The 23,623-nt window shown below is 34.9% G+C and overlaps 1 protein-coding gene across 1 annotated transcript; it reads right to left on the bottom strand.

Annotated features, from left to right (window-relative positions):
- Nucleotides 1-23,298, bottom strand: lypd6 (LY6/PLAUR domain containing 6). The gene is made up of 5 exons (XM_079881154.1): nt 23,146-23,298; nt 9,278-9,443; nt 5,303-5,401; nt 4,146-4,276; nt 1-2,045 (listed from the first exon to the last, which is right to left on the bottom strand). Exons 2-5 carry the CDS (start codon nt 9,393-9,395, stop codon nt 1,872-1,874), a joined length of 522 nt encoding a protein of 173 aa, XP_079737280.1. The 5' UTR covers nt 9,396-9,443; nt 23,146-23,298; the 3' UTR covers nt 1-1,871.
- Between the last annotated feature and the right edge of the window lie 325 nt (nt 23,299-23,623).

The raw sequence follows: 23,623 nt of genomic DNA, 5'->3' as shown, positions 1-23,623 counted from the left end.
TAAGCCTCATTTGAAGAGAACATTCACAAACTCATTTGATTTTCATGTTGAATTATGCTGTCTGTAATTTAGCAGAAGCAAACTTAATTTTTAGAATATTATCTGTATTAACAGTAAACAAAACATCAGTAAACGTTCTGAATTTAATACATTACAACACAAGATACCACAGAAGTGTTACAAATGTACTCCAAAGGCGTGATTTAAAAACATATCTAAAATTATGTACACAAGAATATACAGTGATATTACAAACCAGTGTAGAAAAAAATATCTACATTTAAGCCTTGGCACACGATGGCATGCAGCATTCACAATTTTTGTAAGTATAAAAAGTTCATGCAACCCTATTACAAATCTGTATTTTTGTATTATAGTTAAGATGAGAGTAGAAACTGATGAAAGACCTTTTTATACACAATGTTATAAATCTGAGCTGATTTATATCAGCACATTCAGAGACATGTTTAAAGCACATGACCTTCAGATAGTTTAAGCTGGGTCCACTCAGGTTAAAGGTGTTTTGTGCATTACTAAACTGGCACTAACTGCTCCATAATTACCTGAGTAAATGGTTTGAGCCCTTCTGTGATCACCATGCCCTTTAGTACTGAAGTGAACAAATTGAATTTAGTGAATGTTACAATACTTTTCATAACTTGACAAAAGACAGAGAAGAAACAGGAAATAGCTTCATTTACAGGCAGGCAGATCGCCTAAACAAATCATAAAGCCTGAACAAATAACACTGTCGCCGCAGACTCAACATTTTTAGCTGATCGCACAGTCAGCCAGGAATCATGATTAGGAAATATTAAAGTACACAACAATGGACCGATGAATGTATAGGAACATATATGTATATAATAATAATAAAGCCTTTCACTGTAGGCTATATAGACGTCCAATGCTAGTCACAACACTTTCACATGACAATCTGTACACAAGTGCTTACGAATACATGTTGTATGACACAAATACACAGTGCAAAACAAAAACAAAATGTTCTTTTTATAGGATTGACAAAGTTGCTGGATGACATGTTGAACTTTTTTTCTACAGGTTTCAAGCCCTTTTCCGTGATGACAAAATTATGAAAGAGGGGTGGGTGGAAAATTCATGACCCCTTGACCCCTAAAGTTATGCTCATACCTACAGCCAACAAACAGCACACAGTTCAACATCCTACAAAAATGGATAAAAAAATAAATATATCTATACAAATGTATAAAACACAACTTATTAATTCAAGACAAAAAATGTGCAGGTTTGTGTCAGTTTTGCTATAAATATCCTTGCATGTACAGTACCGGTCAAAAGTTTGGAAACATTACTTTTTTTAATGTTTTTGAAAGATGTCTCTTATGCTCACCAAGACTGCATTTATTTGATCAAAAATACAGAAAAAACTGTAATATTGTGAAATATTATTATAATTTAAAATAATGGTTTTGTATTTTAATATACTTTAAAATGTAACTTATTTCTGTGATGTAAAGCTGAATTTTCATCAGCCATTACTCCAATCTTCAGTGTCATATGATCATTTATTAGTAATGCTGAAACAGTTGTGCAGCTTAATATTTTTAAATTGTAATATTATTTCACAGTATTACAGTTTTTTTCTGTATTTTTGATCAAATAAAAGCAGGCTTGATGATATTAAAAATAGTAATGTTTCCAATCTTTTGACCAGTACTGTACATCATGAAAAACTTTTTTTTATTTTTTTTATAGATAATATTAGTATAGGATTCATAAAAATGTATTCATAGGAAAGAAGAAGTTCAACAACTAACACTTCATTTTGAAGAAGGTAAAGCCCACAGCTGACTGGTTATTAGTTATTGCCCTAAAGGTTCATCCTACTCTCAGTTAATACTGTGGAGCATCAGGCCGACGATACAGACAGAAAGCAGCAGCGTGGGACTCTGTGCTGGTTGCATGCTCTCGTTAATGGGAGAAGTGGTTGCAAAGATGGCATCAGTCTCGTTTCGTGGGAGAGACATGTTACAGATGTTCCCCTCGCAACAGGCTGTACACTCCTGCATAGAGAAAACCAAACAATAAACAGTTAAAGAAAAAAAAAGAGTGATTTACACTTGAAATGCAAGACAGCTCTGATGAATAGTCAAAAAGCACAGCGCAGTATGAAAGGTTTTCAAGGCACGCTTTTATGAGACATGCTTCTACAAAATAACAAAAATAAACAAACACAGAAAATGCTGAACTGCATATTCATAAGCTACTGTTTTTGATATAAAAAAACAAAAGGAATAAAGCAATCACCATGGCTATAAAGCTACTGAGCATGACGTGTGGAAAAAAATCAAGATATTGTGGCCACAAATTAAGAATACGTTCCCACAACTTAAAAAAAATTTAATTGTAAAATTAAAATTGTAAAAGAAATTGTAAAATTTACTGTAAAATTAGTGAATTAAGTCAAGGTGACAAATTAATACAATGTAGCCACAAATTTGAACTAAAACAAGTTCAATATCTTGTGGAAACAAATTCTTAATTTGTGGCCACGATATATATTGTTTCTTCCTCATGTCTTGTGCCAGACAGTATAATAAGCATTTCCTTTGAAATTTAGTTGATAAATGATACACAGATGCTACTATAAACACACACTTGTGATGCTTATCCTGCCCCCCGGCTTCTACTGATCGGTCCCACTGTTTTAAAACTGACATTAACTTAGAATCTTAAAAAAAGAGCAGTTGGAAGCTGCCCTAAAAACAGTTGTAGAAGATTAAATTATATGCAAGGATAACAGCACCAATCACAGTTCAATATGCAAATAGACATAAGAAAGAAGCCCAGCACATATTATGATGATGTAACTGCTTTTGGCTACATTCTGAATGCTGACCATTCTATCAATACGAGTCAATTGGACAACTTTAATCAAACTTTAAATTTAATTTGTGACCTGTGCTGGCAAAATGAGTCGCAATGAGCACATTTTCAAAAATGAATTTACATTTTCTATTAAAAAGCCTTCAAAATAATGATTTGATGATTTGAAGTAGAATGAGCAAAGTCAATTTTGAGAAAAATAAAGTTGAATTTTACGGAAATTTCCAAAACAAAATCACCTAGCAAGCAACCATACCTTAAAATCCCTGGTAATACAAGCAAATTTGGCACCAAGTCAAAACCCATATCTATAGGAAAAAAAATATATATTCAACTTTTTTTTCCATGATACCACAATTGGTACCACGATTGTGATTTTTTCACTTGTTTTGCCTGTAGATCATAATCAGCCTCATTTTGCAAGCATGAGTCACATAAAAAAAAAAAAAAAAATGTATACAAGGCTTACAATGAACAGCACAGAACAGAAAGTTTGTGTTAAAGTCAACATAAAATAAAAAACTAAAATTATTATTTTTTATGAAATATTGCTTTATTTATTATAAATCACTTATCTGTTCAAACAACAACCATCCAACTCAATTCCCTATAGACAAAATCAAGTCCTGCCATACATAATTACTTGTTTGAGTTAACTGTTTCATTCGGATATACGTCACCACAGGGAAGAAAAGATTATCTTAACTTCCGTTTCATGGCAACTTTAAATTGTTTAGGGCTTAATTAAGTGCCAAAGTTACATAGCTTGGGATTAGGCCAGAATGTATTTGTGTTTGTCTGAACTGGTTTTTTTTTAACCTTAGAATGAACCTTCAACTTCTAAATTTTCTCTTTTAGTGTTGCTGTGGCATCTTTACACCGCATTTATCTCTCAATCTGGCCTTCTCACATCTGCCCCCTGCCCTCTGCATAACTCCTGTCCTGTGCTGGAGGTAAAAGGTAAGTTGCAAAGAGTTCAGGGAGTGACCAGGCGCACCTTTCAGCAAGGATTACTCAGAGAAGGATTACTGAGAGACGGCAGCATAACTCACAACTTTATCTCATCTGCAGTGAAATCACTTGAAAGGATAAATGGATTAACTAAAGAGCAGAGTTTAGTGTTGCTGACTGAGCCATATCCTATAAGCAGCAGAAATGTTTATCGTCCACTCAACATGTTTAAGATCACTTCAAGTGGACTGTGTAAAGTGAGATGAGATGGATTTCAGTAGGACGAGCATGACACAAACTGGACAGTTGTATTTAGTTGCTCTCACCCTGTTTCCTTCATGGTCCATGTCCGAGCACCCCGTTTCAAGACAGTCTTCCAGCGCCACGCAACGCTTTTGCACCAACACTGTCTTTCCATCCCAGTTCATCTTATGGCGTGTGTAGCAATATCTGCTCTCTAAAAGTTACAAAGAAACTTCACTTAGTTTTCTCAAGGGCACACTGTATACATCACATAAGACTAATGCAGTCAGATTCCAGTAGAAAGGAAATATTCCTCCAGGGATTTTCCTACGGATATTGCAGTACTCGCCCTCGGCCGATCTTTAATAAGTGCCCATGAAATATGAGCAACAAAATATTGCACAAGAACTACATGGAAACACACAACACAACCATATCTGAGCGTTCCAAGAAATGTATACATTCCCTGCAAAACTGCAGATGATCTGTAGCAGCATGTGCTTACTGAAGGAATGAGTGTCTGTAAGGGGTTACAGCTCTTGAGTCATTAACACAGTGCTGTAAATCAGACCCAACACAGCACCAGCCTCCTTATATGGGAGGCTATTCATGGCAAAAGCATGTACTGAATATATATCTTAAACAACTCATAGGCAAAGCAGGGCCTGAAAAATACTGAACCTGCATCTTATTCACTTCATGCACTTAACCCTCGTGTTGTATTGCATTTTGACCACGAGAGGATTTTCTTTTCCCCCAAAAATGTTAGTTATTGTTACCGCATTAGACTGCAACTTACTGACTTTGCTCACTTTTGTTCTTTTTTGGGGTTATTTTCCACCTGGTTACACTTGTGTTCCCAGTCAAAAATGACCAACCCTCAAAAAATTGCTTGTTATGGGACAAGTATTGGATTTTAATCTTGTTTCCTTTCAATTAGCAAAGGTTTTGTATTTATTTTATGAACTGATTGATCGTAGGCCGTTAGGCCTCATTGATTTTAACCGGGAACACCAAATTCGGTTTTTTTAGCAAAGCGCAATTAAATAGCACTGCGCTGTCACCATTTAAATGAGGTCATTGTCATTATTTTCAGCTCAAACATGCCTCCTTTGTATATAAATTGGATTAATTATAAATTGCGCCTTGTTTCGACATAAATACTGTACTTTAGTTTTAATAGGCACCCTGCTTCAAACTGCTCTGTAATAAGAGAGAGAGGTTATGGAGATGTTGGCACCTCGTGGACAGTAGAGATCTGGAGCCCAGCGATTGCATTCATAGTTGTCAGGCGCATCTTCACAGGTAAAACATTTAAATCCTCCTGGATATGGAGTTGCTGGGAAAACAAAGGACAAAAGAATAATAATCAATGTAAATGGAATGATTTAGATCATCATTTAGTGATTGCAAATCTGTTGGTGAAACTGATTAGCTGATTATTATTATGTTGAACAAAAGGACGGGAATCATTGGATATAAATATTATATTGTATGATATTGTATATACATATAACAGCTTATCTGCCAATATAATCTTATATTTATACTACCGTTCAAAAGTTTGGGGTCAGGAAATATTTTATGTTTTTAAATACTTTTTAATACTTTTAAAATAATTTTAAATAAGACAGTAAAAACAGTAATATTGTGAAATATTATTACAATTTAAAATAGTTGTTTTCTATTTTAACATATTTCAAAATGTAATTTGTTTTTGTGATGGAAAAGCTGAATTTGATCCTTCAGAAATCATTCTAATATGCTGATTTGGTGCACAAGAAAAATTCCTTATTATTATCCATGTGGAAAACAGTAGTGCTGCCTAATATTTTTGAGGAAACCATGATATATATATTTTTCAGGATTCTTTGATGAATAGAAATTTCAATAGAACAATTATATAAGGAGAACAACAATGTAAAAAAAACAAAAAACTTTTCTCTCTTTTTCATCTGCATCAAACTTAATTTGCACAGTTATATTCGGAGCATGTTAAATGTGGTCAAATAGAAATAAATTATGGTGTTGTCATCATGCCACCGTGTTCTGAATGGTAATCGATTTTCTTTTTCTCCAAAAAAAAAGCAAAACAGTAAAAATAAAAATAAAAATGGTTTCTCCTATTGACCAAGTTACATTTTTTTATCTGACTTTATGATTTACATACAGTGTTTACAGAATAGATATATCATGCCAGTCACTCATTTCATTTTTAAATAAATTGCATGTAATTATGTAGGCTACCTGTATCAATTTCCTAATCAATAGAACCACTTGTGAAAGACTGAGACACAATCTTTTCAAGTGCTCTTTGCTGTTAATCCTTAGATGAAAAAAGTCCTTGGGAAAACAGTGCTTTTTCTCTTCCTGAAGCTCCACAATCAGATTACGCGGCTCACACAGAACATAAACATCAGCCTCGTTTTTGTTTTAAAGGTTTATAGAGGAAAAACCTTGTTGAGCTCATCCAGCAAATGCTTCAAGAATCTGATCAAGTGACCATTTTAAACAGGCCATTCATTCATCCAAACAACCCAATGTGTTATTACGTCTGAGGTCTCGAAATAGCTCAAACAGAACTTAGTTAGAAGTTCATTTATGACCTGCAGATTTTACTGTTAACCCCACCAGATTCCTGTGAGCCTCCTTATGAGAAAGTGGTCACTAATTAATACATTACAACTGACTGTAACATCTCTTATATATTTATAGCACAGACTTAAAGAGATGAGAGAAACATTTGAGTTAATACAACAGCAAAATATGAAGTCTGAGGCACATTTACGACCCTTGTGTGTCTGTCAACATTATACATTTTCTTCCTTTCCTTCCTTTCCAATTGAATGTGCATGTCTTGTGTGGATATCCGTTTCATATTTGATGTCAAAAAAGGAGAAGACAAAATAATATTATTGTAATAATATAATCCAATGTAAACATGCTTTGAGTTTTTATAATGAGCTGATTTTTGATAGCCACCAACAATTTGTTGTACATGTAAACACACTCATTGTGAAGTAGTGCTAAGTATGCTAAATGCGTGGAGTGTGTTTTGTTTTCTGAATCCACACTTGCCATCTGGAGTGATGAAACAAAATCAGCTCCATCATCACAGTAAATCCTCTACATCAATGTGCAACAGCCGGATATCAGAAGGTCACACATACGGTGGTGGTGCACAAACTATTTTGAGATCTCATAAGAACTGATTTGTTTTAAGCTCACACACACACACACACACTCAATCCCTGCTGGGCCATTGAGCAGATACGGATATCTCCAGCTGTACACCGGAGAGCCACCACACAGCTAAAGGGATTTTGGGAGGTCCTGCTCACTGTGATGAAAGAGTTTGGGATTTCACAGATTAATTCTCTCAACAGAACTGAGACCAACATCTACTCTCTTTCATTATGGATAATTGTACTTGCCACATGTTACCAACTCACTACGATATTTACATATCAAAAACATGGATAGTATTGGTTACAAGTAATCAAAACTTTTATGGTAAGTCATGGAACAACATGTAATGCATTGAATATCAGTACATTCAAATATGAAGAAATAGGAATGGGCACCATGAGGAATTTAACGATTCTGGTTCCATTTCTGAATGGAAAATCTTTGGAATTGCTTTCACTAAAGGACATTCTAATAAAAATATATTTATGTATATATATATATATAAGCTGTATATACAACTTCTATTTTTATATACGTTTTAATATACGTAAAGATTTTTAAAAGAAATTAATATTTTTATTCAGCAAGGATATTAAATTGAAAAAAAAAGTGAGTTTAAAGACATTTATAATGTTACAAAAGATTTATATTTCAAATAAATGCTGTTCTATTGAACTTTGTATTCATCAAAGAATCTTGAAAAAAATGAATCCCGATTTCCACAAAAATATTAAGCAGCACAATTGTTTTGAACATTGATAATAATAATAATTGTTTCTTGAGCAACAAAACAGCATATTAGAATAATTCCTAAAGGATCATGTGACACTGAAGACTTAGTAATGGCTGAATACATTACACTTAAAAAAAATTAAATAGAAATGTGACCCTGGACCACAAAACCAGTCACATGGGTCACAATTTTGACATTGAGATTTATACATCATATGAAAGTTTGTTAGGATAGAACAATATTTGGCAGAGATATGACTATTGAAAATCTGGAATCTGAGGGTGCGAAAAAATCGAAACATTGAGAAAATCGCCTTTAAAGTTGTCCATTTATGTTTCCAACTGTGCTGCATTCACTCACAAAAATAAATGTTTTATATATTTACAGTGGGAAATTAACAAAATATCTTCATGGAACATGATCTATACTTAATATCCTATGATTTTTTGGCATAAAAGAAAAATCTATAATTTTGACCCATACAATGTATTGTTGGCTATTGCCACAAATATACCCGTGCGACTTGTGACTGGTTTTGTGATCCAGGGTCACAAATGCACTAATATTTCATAATATTACTGTATTTTTGATCAAATAAATGCTGCCTTGGTGAGCATAAGAGACTTCTTTCAAAAACATTAAACAAATCTTACCGACCCCAAACTATAGTGTAAGTATTTGTTTGAATGTATATTAACAAACAATATTGTTAAAAATTGTATAATGTAATTTTGTTTGTTGATGACATAAAGAATGTTGTCCGAAAATGTTACCAATATATTTGACAAATGTAAAAGCCATTTCCCCATAAAGAATTTCAAGATGCAAATCAAACAGGGGTTAAAGGAGAAAAGGTCTCAGGCAGAAAAGGCTACACTGACCTATAGCGCCACGGCCATTGCCACATGCTCTGAACGATTGATTTCACATCAGCAGGCCTAGTGGGCAATCTATGAGTTTTAGGGTGGGGGGTCTTAACACAGCTGGTGATGCTGAGTTTAGCTACGCGTCACTGGCCCGCTGCTCAACCACTGATACAGCCTGGAAGGCCAATTAGGTCACAATATAAAATCTAGAACCCCATATTTGGAATGAATTTGCATTCAGAGCCTGAAGCTCTAACAGCTCCATACCAGCCCTTAAAAGATCTATAGAAGCCAGGATTGACAACTGATGTCTGACCCTTTTGTTCTTCCAGATGAGATGACCCAGGAACTCAAGGATTATATCAGTTTCATTTTCAAAGCTTTGGCAGGATCTAAGAGGAAAGAAGGCGAAAGAAGAAATACTTACTTGAGGGATGGAGAAAAACAATGTCTTTTTCTGTGAATTCCCTAGATTGAACCGCTTTGATCCAGCCGGTGATGGCGGTCAGCATTAAGCCCCAGGCCATGATAGGCCAGGGTTCCATAGCTGGAGGAAAACTCACATGAGCAGGTACCCAGATCCAACACGGCACCTGTTAAACAACACAGCCATGGTCACACAAAACAACTTAAATATTAGGCACCAAATAAATGAAGTTTAACAAGGGATTAAAGAAACATCTGAAGAAAGAAGGGAACTCTATAGGATTAAAGGAGTTCAAAGCAGTGTTATCCCACTCCAAAACACCGGACACAAAGAGGCATGCTTGTTATTCCAGCAAGTGCTTCATTATATCACTGACAATGTCAGCAGTCTGCCAATGTCCTGACCCTCAGCGATAGTGGCCCTCTTAGCTGTTTGCTTTGGTTGTTGGCAGCCGAACAAACACTCATCTATTGTTTTCAATTACTGAATGCCATGCTCACAATGCAACATCTTTGATGAACACCATAAAATGGATACTTATATATTTACAGTCCACGAAACAGGATCAAATTTAATAGAACAAAATGTGCTTCATGTGGCTTTTTTTGTTGTCGATAATATTCTATTAACAACATAATGGCCATTGACCTAAAAATTTATGTTTTTTTCTGGTCATACTTTATATTAGGGTCAAATTCTATGAACTATTAAATTAAATTAGTAGCCCTTTAACTTTAACTACGACTTTTGCCTCAAACTCCTAATTACGGCTTATTAATAGTTAGTAAGTTGTTAAGGGCTGTAGAATATGTTCATGCAGAATAAGGCATCAATATGTGCTTTATAAGTACTAAACCCAATTAAAAAGCATAACAAAGGTTGAAAAACGAGAAGGATCTGTGCTTTTTTTTGGTGCGATATACAAAAAATCCCCCTGAAAGACTAAAATAAGCCTGGAGAAAAGCACATGGCTTAAACACAGAGCTCTGCGGTTTACATTACTGAAACGAAAGCTGGGGCAGATTACACATTTTTCAGAAGTGCTTGACTAAACCGCTTTGTGTTCTTTCTTCAGCGAGTCAGATGGAGGGCCAGCCAGAAATCAATCCATTCATTTTGGTGAATCAATTGCTCTTACTTTGTTTACAACTCTCAAATTGAATTCCCCTCTGCAAAAAGCTGACTCATAATAAGAGAGAGCAGAGAGAGCTAATACATATAACCAAGCAACCTTTTACAAAAAGACTGGTTGAAATGTATACCATTTTTGCTGCATTTCCCCTTTAAATTTTATGAGTTTGAGTATATTTCAGTCATCAGGTATGACAGACAATCAGAGTGCTTCCTTTATAAGATATTTGCTTTATTTATAGCATATTAGATCAAAACAGCTCATTTTTGTAATACTTTTATTATTTAATGATGGCAACAAGCATCTAGTTAAAATTTTGAGATGGTAAGTACCAATCTCATACCAATCTTAACCTGGAAGGAAAAAAATCACATCTTCATAGTACCACCACCTTTTTGTTCTTTCTGTGGTTTATTAAAAAAGATTAGATCTTATTAGATCTCAGCAAATAGTTCCCATTTAAACATGAGCAATAATCCCAGCACATCTCTGTGAAAACAGATGCGTGAGAACCAATTACAGAACTGAAAAACAAAATGAAAATATTTCAATCTTTTTATCAATTCAAAGACAATAAGAGCCCTTAAAGTTATACATGTCCAATAGGATTATAATGGCTTTCCCGTCTGAGGATGTAAAATAGATTTCTATTCCTCCTGTTAATGTGTTTAGCCATGCTACTCTCTGAAAAATGATTAAATAGCCCGACACCGGGCGACCCTGAGCTCCTGTTGCTGTGTAGCTCCTGACCTCTCAGACAATGTAGAGTGGCACAGCACAGCCGTGTTACAGAGCATCAGGTTTCCTCAAAGCAATCCTTTTCTCCACTGAAGGTCTAAGGTGCCATTGAAAAGGAGCACAGAAGTACATATCAGTTTTCCTTTTTAGCTGATTGGTCCCACAAGCTGTTGCTCGACTGGGAATGTCAACAAACAATTTAAGTATGTTTTGACACACCTTTGATAAATGCGCTGACCTCTATAATACGTTAAGTCTGGAGGTAATGAATTCGATTTTCCCCTTGGGCTTTCAGCATTATATTAGTAAGAATTTACCCATGTACAGTACATGTGTTTCATGTGGATGCTGAACAGATACAGAGAAAACCGGAGAGTTCTACAATGAAAGAGCCAGGTGTTATGATGAATTAAGTTATTTAGTTAATGACGTATATTTCTGCCATCATAGTTTCTACAAGAGAAAACATTAAAGGGATAGTTCACCCAAAAATGGAAATTCTGTCATCATTTATTTGCCCTCACGTCGTTTTGTATGATTTTCTATCTTCAGTAGAAAGTATATCGTCAAGTATATTGTGGCCAACTCACAGTCAAATAGTGTGATTACGCCTAATTCTTAAACTAGATTACTTGCAGTGAAATGAGTTCAGATAAAAGCTCAGCTTAGATAAAATCACCCTTTGTATGAGACTGTGACATGAAGAGGGAATGAGTTAAGCAAAGTCTTGAGTAACAAAAATACATCCTACTGATAAGATTCAGTTTCAACACAGGTGTCCTCACACCGAGGCATCTTATTCAGCTTTATCTGTCATTGGAGAGTCTAATGTCCTGGACCATCAAACACCAGCTGTCCAGGCCACAACTCTGAGAACATGGGTGATAAGAGATCTTCAAAAATAGTGAAATACAGAGACATAACAACGTCTATATGCTAATACACATACCGTTTAATGTTTGGTGTAATTCAAGTAAATGCTGTTCTTGTGAACTTTCTATTTATCAAAGCATCCTGAAAGAAAACAAAGAAAAACGAATCATGATTTCAACCAAAATATTAAGCAGCAAAACTGTTTTCAAGATTGATGTAATAATATGTTTCTTGAGCAGCAAATCAGCATGTTAGAATGATTTCTGAAGGATCATGTGACACTGAACAATGGAGAAATGATGCTGAAAATTCAGCTGTCATCACAGGAATAAATTACATTTTAAAATATATTACAATAGAAAATAGTTATTTTAAACTGTGATAATATTTCACAGTGTAACTGTTTTTACTGTTTTTTTTTTTTTTTTTTTTTGTTCAAAACAATGCAGCCTTGGTGAGCATAAAATAAATATTGAAAAAATCATGCACTTGCTTAAACCATTTATGTGGCACTAATGCCAGCAGACCTTTTCTTTATAATTATATTAATAATTGCACTTTAAGTGTTGACATTCTAATCATAATAATGACAACTGTAACTCATGCCAGTCAAACAAGGGAAATTTTTCATTTAAATACTTTCCAAACAAGGCACATAATAATTACTGTGACATTCAAAGGAAACCTTCCAGACCAATCAGGAAGTGCCTCAGGTTGAACTTCGGTGCCCAATCTCCTCTAAAGCTGTGCCAGGTGCCTGCCAGGAGCAATACCTGTCATCAAAGCCTAAACGCCTGCGAGTCGCTCTGGAAAATGGAAACTGCGGTTGTCGGTTTGTTTAAGCAGACTATTCTGTTGTTTGGAGAGTGTTGAAGAGGATCAGGATGCAATAAAGCATAGCTGGAGAGTAAACACTTTAGCACAACATGAACCTGGCTCAGAAGCAAAACAACCTTTTGCACTCGCTTGATTGTAGTTCTGTACTGCTTTTATGCAGTCTCTGAGCCTTGTAATGCAAAAGTGTTTGAGGCAAGTTAAGGAGGGATGACTATGTGTCCACATAAAACCACTGGTACATTTAAACATCTTTATGCTCTTTCAATAACATTGCGCATATACTGTGCCTTCAATTTCTGTCTATACAATATCCATGTGCATTATGCTATTAACACATCACATCTGTACACTTATGTACTACATTAATTTACTACTACAAAAAATGTTCTCTGTTATACTTCATTTACATTTAATAATTTAGCAGGCGCTTTTATCCAAATGAGGAAAACAATGGAAGAAATCAAACCAACAACAGGGCCACAATATGCAAGTGCTGTGACAAGTCCGTTAGTTTAGCACAGTACATGTAGCAATTTAATAAATGGCCAAAGACTAAAGAAGTCAGGCAGGTCATTTCACCAGCAGGGAACAGTTTAATTATCAATTTCTTATTATCATAAATGTTGAAAACAGTTGTGCTGCTTATATTTTTTGTGGAAATGCATACACTTTTTTGTTTTCTTTGATGAAAGTTCAAAAGAACAGCATTTATTTGAAACAAAAATAATTAGTAACATTATAAATACCCTCACTCTCATTTTGGATCATTTTAATGCATTCAAGCTGAATAAAAAAAAATATTTTAAACAAAATCTCACTGACCTCAAACTTTTGCACAGTAATGTATAGTAGTAGATAATAAAGTGTATACAATCTATACTAATGTAGATAGTATAGTTAGATCATTCGGTCTTGGAATAATTTCATAAGAAATATTTGAGTTTGTATTGAAAAACATGAAACAAACACCCCCCCCCCCCCCCAAAAAAAAAGAAAGAAAGAAAGAAAGAAAGAAAGAAAGAAAGAAAGAAGCATTAGTCATTTGACTGCATGTGTTACACAGCTTTTAAAACAAAACAGTGCTGATTTGAGTTTTTTTGCACCTGTGATCCACCATGTAAGAATGACTGTGGGAGCTCTGAAAGCCTGCCTTCCTCTCTGTACAGCGTGATACATCCAGTCACACTCATGTCATCTCATTCCTGCAGGTCACTGGCTGACTCAGACCCAGCAGGGTGGAGGAAAGAGACAGCATGGAGAGGATTGAGTCTCCCCGCAGGTCAAGGGCCCTGGAGTTCCTGCCTGAGCCACTGCCAGGTGAAAAAGACTAACTCAGGTCAGAAACACGATATTCTGGGTTGTGAATTGGCCTGTGAATGGCAGTCGCTCCCATTAATGGAGGGAAAGAAATGCAAATCCTCTCCTGTGACTTCCAAAACTTGTTGGACCAGATTTTGCACAGGTTTGAGAAGTTAAAAGAGAAGAGTGGCAAGAAAGCGGCAAGCTGCAAGTTATGGCTCTTTTCCAGTCTGTCACAAACACCTGAATGTCAGCATTTCGTCTAGAAGTAAAACATTATACTAGAAACTGCACAAAACAAAATAAGAGGTTATAATTACTTAGTGTAGGACAATAGCACACAATTCTCTTCTATTCCATTAATAGAATTAAACATAAATATAGCACAACACCTTCAAAACCGTATAGCAAAATTCCGTGGAAAGCCTCAATACAGCAAGAATGGACAATAATGCAGATGCTCATTTGAGAGAGGGCACAATGCAATCCCAACAGAGCCCTGCCTGTTGCCACAAGTCAAATGGCACCGAGCAATACCTCTGCCCTATAGTGCACCCGGTCAAAACTAAAGGAGTCACATTGGATCAGAATCACAGACCAGCTAATTGAAATCCTACATGCACACACACACACTAATCCGGCACTATTCATTTGAAGTGGTCCAATTCAGCTGCATAATTTTTAATCCCCTCTTCAGACTCTTGACACATTCAAAGATCCAAGGAATCAGTCATGTAGCTCAGAATAACACAATGAAAAATAAACTTCAAATGCCCCAGATAATGCAGAAAAGATTATCTGCCTTAAAAGAGCTCTGTTGGAACAATATTAATGATACAATGCGCCATATGCTACATGAATAAATTTGGAGGGAAAATATTGATATTTTGATTGATTGCTTGCTTTAATATTTTTTTTTGGGTGAGCATAAGGTCAAAATGTTAGGGTCATAAAACAACTGTCTTGATGTAACAATCAAGAGAAAAAAAAAGCCTCATTGAATAAAATTCTTGAAAAAAAAAAAAATATATATATATATATATATATATATATTCTCCTCAAAAAAATGTATAAATATAAATTCTCCTAAAAAATTAAGTAGTTTGACATCATTTTTTATAATTATTTATTTAAAAAAAAATGCTTATTCAGATTTAAAAAGCTCATACAACCAACAACACAGAAACATGCAGTAAAAAAACATTAGAGGGATCATTTTATGCTGATTACATATACTCCAGTAGAATTGGGTTTAACTGATTAAGCTAGATCATAATGACCTCTGCAATAGCATCTCTCTCTCCCTCTTGTTTGGTGACCCCACTTCTTCAAACTATATGGGAAAGACTTGAGCTCTATTGTATCTGTCCTACCATACAAAATGTCTTACATGTGGGGTGGGTCAAACCGAGGAGGGATAAAATATCTGTGTGGCAGCTGTAGAACACTAAATGGGTGGGGCATAGGGTAAGTTTGATTCCCTTGAACTTTGGGCCAGCAGAACCATAACAGGATAAGACGGCAAAGAGGGCTAATTAGGAATGTTCATGAAAGGATTTGCTCCCTCTTTTGTCTTTGGGGCTCAGATGGCAAAACCTCACATTCTCCCAACAAGACATTTACACTCGGTGATCACGGACAGAGTGTGACTGAGTTCAATCAGATGGGGGAAAACACACCCCTCACTCTCTCTGAACTGTGAGGCTTTTGTTCATATTTACATATAAACATCTGCAGTTCAGACATCGAGGGTATATTTGAAGATCACCTGACACTGGAGGAGCTTGTGATCCTGTCAACAAACCATGCCAAAGAACATCATTATTAGGATAAATTGCCTAAACATAAGAGCACTATGTCTGTTCAAGGTCTAAATGTTAGAATGATATGGTTGTGAATAAAATATCTTGTCATCATTTCAATAAAAACAAGAAAATCCACCAAACAGCCAACTTATGGAAAGCCTCCAGCTGTAAAGAAAAAATAAATTCCCACTTAATTTAATTTTGTAAACATGAAACGTTTAAGACGGCAGTTCATCAAAAACATGCCATTGAAAATCCTCTACAATTAGGTATGGGGATTTAAAGCAATGAAATTGGGACAACAAGGAACAGCAATAAGGACATTTGCGTCAATCTTAGTCTCTCACAGACCACCCAAATGTGGAACCTATTTCACCTCAACTTTCAGATTGTCATTCCGTAATATCAAAGAATTTCAATTAAATATACAGCATATACAAATCAACACATTTTTTTTTCTTTCATAAAACTATCCAACTGTCCGGTCAAAAAGCAAGCAGGTTAAAAGAGCAGGATATGCAATGTGAATTATCCTGAAGAATCCATTCAAGCATTCTCATAGAATGAAAAACTTCAAAGGAAATGAAAAGCCTCTGGAGGTTTCTGGAGGTTTCTGAAGTACTGTATCTGCTGCTGATGCTGAGGAGGGAGACACGGACCGCACTAGACAACATCAAGATTGACTGCATACATATGGGGTTCAAAGCAGAATGGCAAAAAGAGCAGTCCAGGCATGTGGATTTTATGGCTTTTTTCTTTCTTTCTTTTTAACACTATCACGGACGCACCTGATTTCGCAGAGTTAGACGCATTCCTGGGTTAACTTATTTTGTTGATCCTCCTGGAACAACATTCCAGTCTGAAATTGTAATCTTTAACGTATCCCTAACCCTAAACCTAACCCTACCCATAAGTTATTCCTAAAATCAGAGGGAAATAGGTGAATAACACTGATGTAGGAGCACCTAACCCTGATTGTAAGACTAAACTTCAATTGTAAACATGTTCTTCAAATCTGATTGGTTGATTGGAATGTTGTTCCAGGATGAACAAAGTTGTTGATCCAGGAACATGTTGCAGTTGGTGAAATCAGGTTCTGCATAACGGATAGAGAGGAGACTTGTAACACTGTACATTTCTTCAAAATCACAAACAAGGGTTTGTTGAAACTCATTCAACATATACAGTCCTCAGGGATGTAAGATTCCCTAAGAAAAAGAACTACAATTACTTTGTGAGGAAGTAAAAAAAATGTCCTTTCCTGTCTAAATCTAAAATCATGTCTTTGTATGGGAACTTACATTTATTTGATCTATAGGTTGTTGTTCGGAAATCTTTAAAACCTGAAAATAAACGTTAAAAGCATAAATTAAAAAAACTCCAATTTTTCTTCAAAGTTTTGGGGTCGGTAAGATTTTTTAATGTTTATGTAAGAACCCTCATGGACCCTTATGAAATACCCTGTATTTATTTGATTAAAAAAAAAATAAAAAAAAATAAAAATAAATAAATAAATAAATAAATATATATATATATATATATATATATATATATATATATATATATACAGCAAAACAATTATGTTGTGAAATATAATTACAATTTATTTATTATTAAATTATTTATTTTTATTAAATGACTGCTTTAATTTATTCCTGTAATGGCTTCTGAAAATTCAGCTTTGCCATTACTCCAGTCTTCAGTGTCACATGATCCTTCAGAAATGATTCTAATATTCTGATTTGCTGCTAATGAAAAATTTCTTACCATTATCAATGTTGAAAACTTGTGCTGCTTAATAAGTTTTTCAGGATTTTTTGATGAATAGACATTTAAAAAAAAAAAAAGAAAAAAGAAAATTGAAATACTGTTAAAGTCATTGCAGAATAATCAATGAATGAAATGCTGAAAAAAATGCTTAATTTTATTATATAATAAATATTATTACATTGATACTGAACTACACAGTGGCCGAGGTGAATAAACCTTTCAAATCCTCTGGTTCAGGGTATATTAACATACTCCATATACATTTTTATACACTGACAAAGGATGCAGGAGTTTCACTCCAGGGTGCAAAAAGGCCCCCGTAAGACAAATCGGATACATCTGTTCAGTAAAGCATTCAAATGGGGTGCGAGAGCAGCTAATTAGCATCTAAATCTGCCAAAAGCTTCCTAACACCATTCATACAGATTTACACAGGCCTATCTGAGAAAAATCCTCTCAATATTGAACATGTACATATAGAAAAAAATACATAGCATATCATGTTGTAAAGCAAACGTGCCAAAAAATGAAAATAATAGAATAATGGGCCGTAACGTGCAAAAATAACAGACGCATTAAGAGCGCTGGATGCCTCAGGCGGACTAGCGCTGACCCAGTGACAGTGATCTTTGCCTGGTCACTCATGCAGTTAACGCAAAACAAACTTTGCTAAATAATTCAAAAAGAGCATAAGTAATGCACAGCGTTGAGGGATCCTCTCATACGCTCCGATGCACAGCGTTTGTTATGTGCTCAGTCCAACGAGAAGTGTCATTATCCAAAGACCATCAGCCTTTGTCAAGTTCCTCGACATGGTGAGGGGAAACAAAGGGGTCAGATGAAGCCATCGCTCTGTCTTCTGCCTCACCGTCCCCATTGAGAAGGCACTCTGGGTAATGGAGAGTCTGATCTGCACATGGAGCACTGAACCCCCTCCCCCACTACGACACGGGATGCTTTATAAGACCACTGATGGTCACGCAATGGCAAAAAGGTGGCATTTTCCATGACAGTTTACATTGTGGGTATTACAGTGTTATTTCAAGAAAAAAACATCAAGACTGAATGCAAGCCAATAATATAGCATGTTTTGAACTATTCTAAAAGTACCATAGAATAAACAAAAAGATAAATCCAGAAACAACACAGTAACATTACATGTAGAAAAACACACACAAGAGCGACAAGATCTAACGTTCCCGTGACATTCCTCCAGCCAGCGTCATAACGTCAGATAATGACCCATATAACTCTAAATGCCTACATGCCCTTGTCATTAGAAGGTCTTAAATAACACCTTTCGGTTTCTTGGCTGGCCCATCTGGAGAAACACCTGCCCCAGCTCTAACATGTGCTCATAGAGGTGTTCAACTGTTTCATGGGGTCAGAGGATATGTAAATATGCGGGCCTTCCTGTCACAAGTTTCTTTAACTCAAAGCCGTTGTCAGGTGAAGCTAATCCATCAAATGCTATTCCTCCATCACACAAACAAAGCAGAGGTATTAGCAGGGCTCAATTTTTATTACATTTATTTATAATATAATTATATTATATGTGTTAAATATTTTATTTTAAAGCATTTTTAAAACATATATAAATTGAACCATACAGATACTGTATGTCAAAACAACAACAACAATAAAAAAAAAAACTTAATATATTTTTTATTGTGAGGTTACAATGGAAATGAAAAGGGCAAGTAAAATAATAATAATATTGTATTTTGCGAAACTGCAAACAATGACTCGGTATAATGACTATTTAGCAAACAATGACTCTATATAAGCGCTCTTGTTGCTCTGATGGGTCAGTCACTATGGTGCTGTAAATGTTTCAGTAAAGTCTTGATTTTTTATTAGGTAGCACTTTTAATTAATCATAAAAAAAAAATTCTTGCTCTTTGCTGACAATAAAATCAAGTTTGAACAAAATCTACTACAACTACATTCTGTATCTCACATTTACTAAGATTAACCCCTTTGTTTTACGCAAACAGCTCATGATGCAAATCTCTTCAGTTTAGATGTAGAGCAAATAACATATAAGCCTATCTGCCCCCACTCAGATAAAGTGAACCCAAGAGGCCTAATGGACGATAAATCTTGTGCGTGGGCACTACGATTTTCAAAACTAAGACAAATGCATTTTTCACGCTGGTGAGGACCCTTTCATCTCTTAAACATTTTCTTCTTGAATTCATTGTTCTGACCGTGTCCCTTCAACCAAGACTGCAGCCCCACCACAAAATCAGACAGTCTACAGACGGGCTTTAGACACACATCACTGTATAATTCCATTCTTCCTATGCATGTTTACAGGAGACAATGCATTTCCTTTGCCCTGGACTGGACGAGACTAGTTTCATTTAACACTGAAATTTGCTTTACAAATGTACTATATGAATTTGAACCAATACTGGGAACACTTTAAGGTTATATACATTAACTTTATGCAATAGTCAATTTAATTCTTTATTCTTTAATCTTTAATCTTTACAGTTTTATTACTTAAACATTACTGTTTTATTCTACTGAGCTGGCAAGTATGCCGCCTTTTTTACTTTACTGTAAATAGTGTAAATATTACCCTGACCCTTAGACCAGGGTCATAACGTTAACAATTAACAATACTTTTACATCATATGTTAATATTGGTTAAGTTATCAACATACATACTACATATATTTAACATTTAAATTATAAATGTTAATATTATTTCATGCATTATGATATAATATTAAATATTAATATTAGCTATCAATGATATAGATGATATAAATTATACATTAAAAATAATTTAATTATACATAATAATAATATCATATAAATAATAATAATAATTAATAGTAGTAGTAGTATGAATAACAATAATAAATGAAATGATTAAATAAACATTTACACCTATAGATTAATAAATGCTATAAATATTGTTGATTATTAGTTCATGTTACCTATGCATCAACAAATGCTAATGTGCAGAATATTACTGTAAAGCATTCCCATGATATATATATATCATGGGAATGCTTTACAGTAATATTCTGTACATTAGCATTTGTTGATGATATATATATATATATATATATATATATATATATATATATATATATATGAAGAAAATGACGGTACGAGTCTATTTTCTTTCACTTTGCATTGTCTGAAATGGTCTCAGTCGCTGTGATGTCATCAGGGCTTTCCCGAGAAAGCACTTTCCACTTCAGTGGAAATGTTTTCTCCTATCTGATATCAAAGGAAGCTCGGCTCATAAGTAACCCAATGGATTTCCTCTCACTGCTAAGTGAGAATATTTCGCACTGTGCCTTCCTCTCGTGTCCTTGGCTGCCTGTGTTGAGTCTGCACTCACACACCCCCTACACAGACTACAGATAAAATGCGTTTCACACAAATCTTTTGCACTGAAAAAAAAAACAAAAAAAAAACTGACTGTGGAAATGAGCATGGAGTAATTTGTCTTCTCCACCACAACGCAGGTGCATTACAGCTGAGTGAGATTAAGCTTCTTCCTCATAAAGAGAAAAACAGCAGTCTGGGCTACATTGTCATAAAAAGGTCATTGGAATGAGAAGACGTGATTTGCCTAGTCAGTCAACATTAGTCAGTGGCTCTAAGCCAAAAAACATTTTTACATTACATACTGTATAATAATATCAAGGATTACAGTGACCTACATATTGCATATCCAATAAAAAGCTACATTAAGATCTACAGAAAACAAATGGGAAGAACCAATGTATCTGTACACACCATGAATTAACCACTCCTACAAGCACGGCAAACACAAAGCAGCACACAAAGCTCTATCAAGGCAGGGATCATATCAAATTCAGAAAATCACTGCACATGCACTGCTGTATCCATGCACCTGCTGCATATTTTAATATGAAATATAATAGATCCATTGCTGTGAATGTATTCACACTAGTGGATGCAAAAGTGCTTTAATCCTGATTAGTTCATAATATAATACAAATGCATGACACTGAAGAGTGTGGGCAGGGAGGGTAATTCCTGACCTTTTATGAAGGCAGTGCATGACAGGTCGCCACTAGCATTTGACAGAATGTCAATTAAAGATAACTCGCTTATTTGGCCAGCACTGTGTTTAAGACATGCACAATGTAATTTACAGAGATGAATATGTATGTTTTATTGCATAGTGTCAGATATTAATAAAAATTTGCAATTGTTTGACAGGACGGCCATTTGTTTAACCTTTGAAAAAGGCATTGTCTTACTTTTGCACACCTTACTAGTTTAGGCTAAGGTTAACACCATATTTACACTATTATTCAGCAAACTACATGTCAAAAACATTTATTTAACTGGAAAACTTTAAATAATAAAAAGCCAGAGCTTTACTGTAAAAAATACAGTGATGATATACAAGAATTATGCCATAGTATTTTGCTGACTGTAGCCTATAATTTATATTTCTTATTTGTTCACTAAACTATATAATGTAAATACACAAACATATTTAGCTAGTCTGTTTGTGCATGTAAAATGTACTGATAATAACACAGAAAGATAATATAATAAAAGGCCACATGATAATTTACAGTTAATAAAAATGCCTCTTCAGCAACAGTAGTCAATAGTAATATGAATACATAGCAGTGTTGGTTACCCACACAAAGACAAAAACATCAGGCTATCATACAGCACTAAAATAATGCAATAAACGTGAACTAAAAAACCTAAAACGTGAACTAAATAACCTAAAACGCAACATAAACTCTACAAAATAATGTACATAAATGATTACATAAATAAGAAGAAACTAACTTCTTAAATAAAATCTAAAGAAATGTGAAGGGAATCATGGGAATGTCTCATCCCCCATAAATAATAAACTAATTACAACTAACTAATAAAAAGCATTTAAAAATAAAAACATATTGCCTTTTTAGTAGCCATGCATTTTTACTTCTAAAACATTTTGCACAGTAAAATTACACATTTTAAAACGTATGATTTTGTCGTAGCCTATATGGTAAGGTAACTTACAATTCATAAATAAGTAGCCATAACTAGCCCTTTTTTTTTTACATTCTTCTCTCCCGTTGAAATTCCTAACATTGTGTAGCCAAAATCTTCTTTACTGTAACCAATGGAAGCGTTTAGCTCGTGAGTGCGTTTCAGTAGGCTACTACTGATTATAATGCAAGCGTTCTGGTTTTGACGCAACGCTGTCAAACAGTCTGCGGCTGTTATTTACTAATGTTTACTATCTTTCGAATGTGGTTTGGATCAGAGAGTTACAGTAAATTAAAAGCATTTCACACCAAAAAAGGTAAAAATCACTCTTATAGGGATGAAAACAGGTCATTTGGGTGTGCTCTGTCATTAATCCAATCGCAGCAGGTCAAATAAAAAGGTTGCGGGCTACTTACCGAAAATGATTCAAACGACCGTAGTCAAACTTTTATCACGGCAGAATTATCCTCCTATGGCAAGATTCGAAGAAAGTCATGTATATCAATAGTGTCCTTTCAGTTGTCTGTACTCATGACACGTCCGAGCTGAATCTCTGTGAACTCAAAGGTTCCTAAAAGGCGGATGAGACGCTCGGCTGCGCCTATCAGAGGTCGAGAGGAGGCGCGTCCCGATGGATCCACACACATACACACACACACACACTGTAGCCTACTGAGTTTTATTCACGCTACCTGAAGCCATGACTAAAATATCTGGTATTGCTGATTGGTTATAAGCCCATGTCCACTTTATCAATATATTTTTATTTTAGGCTAGGCTAGCCTACTTTAGTGTAAATCCACATTTGATCTATAAGAAAAACGTTCAATCGAAGGTTCTGTTTTAAAAGTCTTTTTGTGCATAATGGGCGCGTGAATTGACTTAAATCGCATC

This window comes from Squalius cephalus (assembly GCF_949319135.1).
Source record: "Squalius cephalus genome assembly, chromosome: 9".
Lineage (NCBI taxonomy): Eukaryota > Metazoa > Chordata > Actinopteri > Cypriniformes > Leuciscidae > Squalius > Squalius cephalus.
Note: the sequence above shows the minus strand (reverse complement) of the source record. Positions and strands in the feature narration are given on the sequence as shown.

Coding starts and splice junctions, on each gene's coding strand:
- lypd6 (XM_079881154.1), bottom strand. CDS start 9,395: ATGGAACCCTGGCCTATCATGGCCTGGGGCTTAATGCTGACCGCCATC. Junction 5,402..9,277: donor TGTTTTTCTCCATCCCTCAA/GTAAGTATTTCT, acceptor TTGTTTTCCCAG/CAACTCCATATCCAGGAGGA. Junction 4,277..5,302: donor AGATCTCTACTGTCCACGAG/GTGCCAACATCT, acceptor TGTAACTTTTAG/AGAGCAGATATTGCTACACA.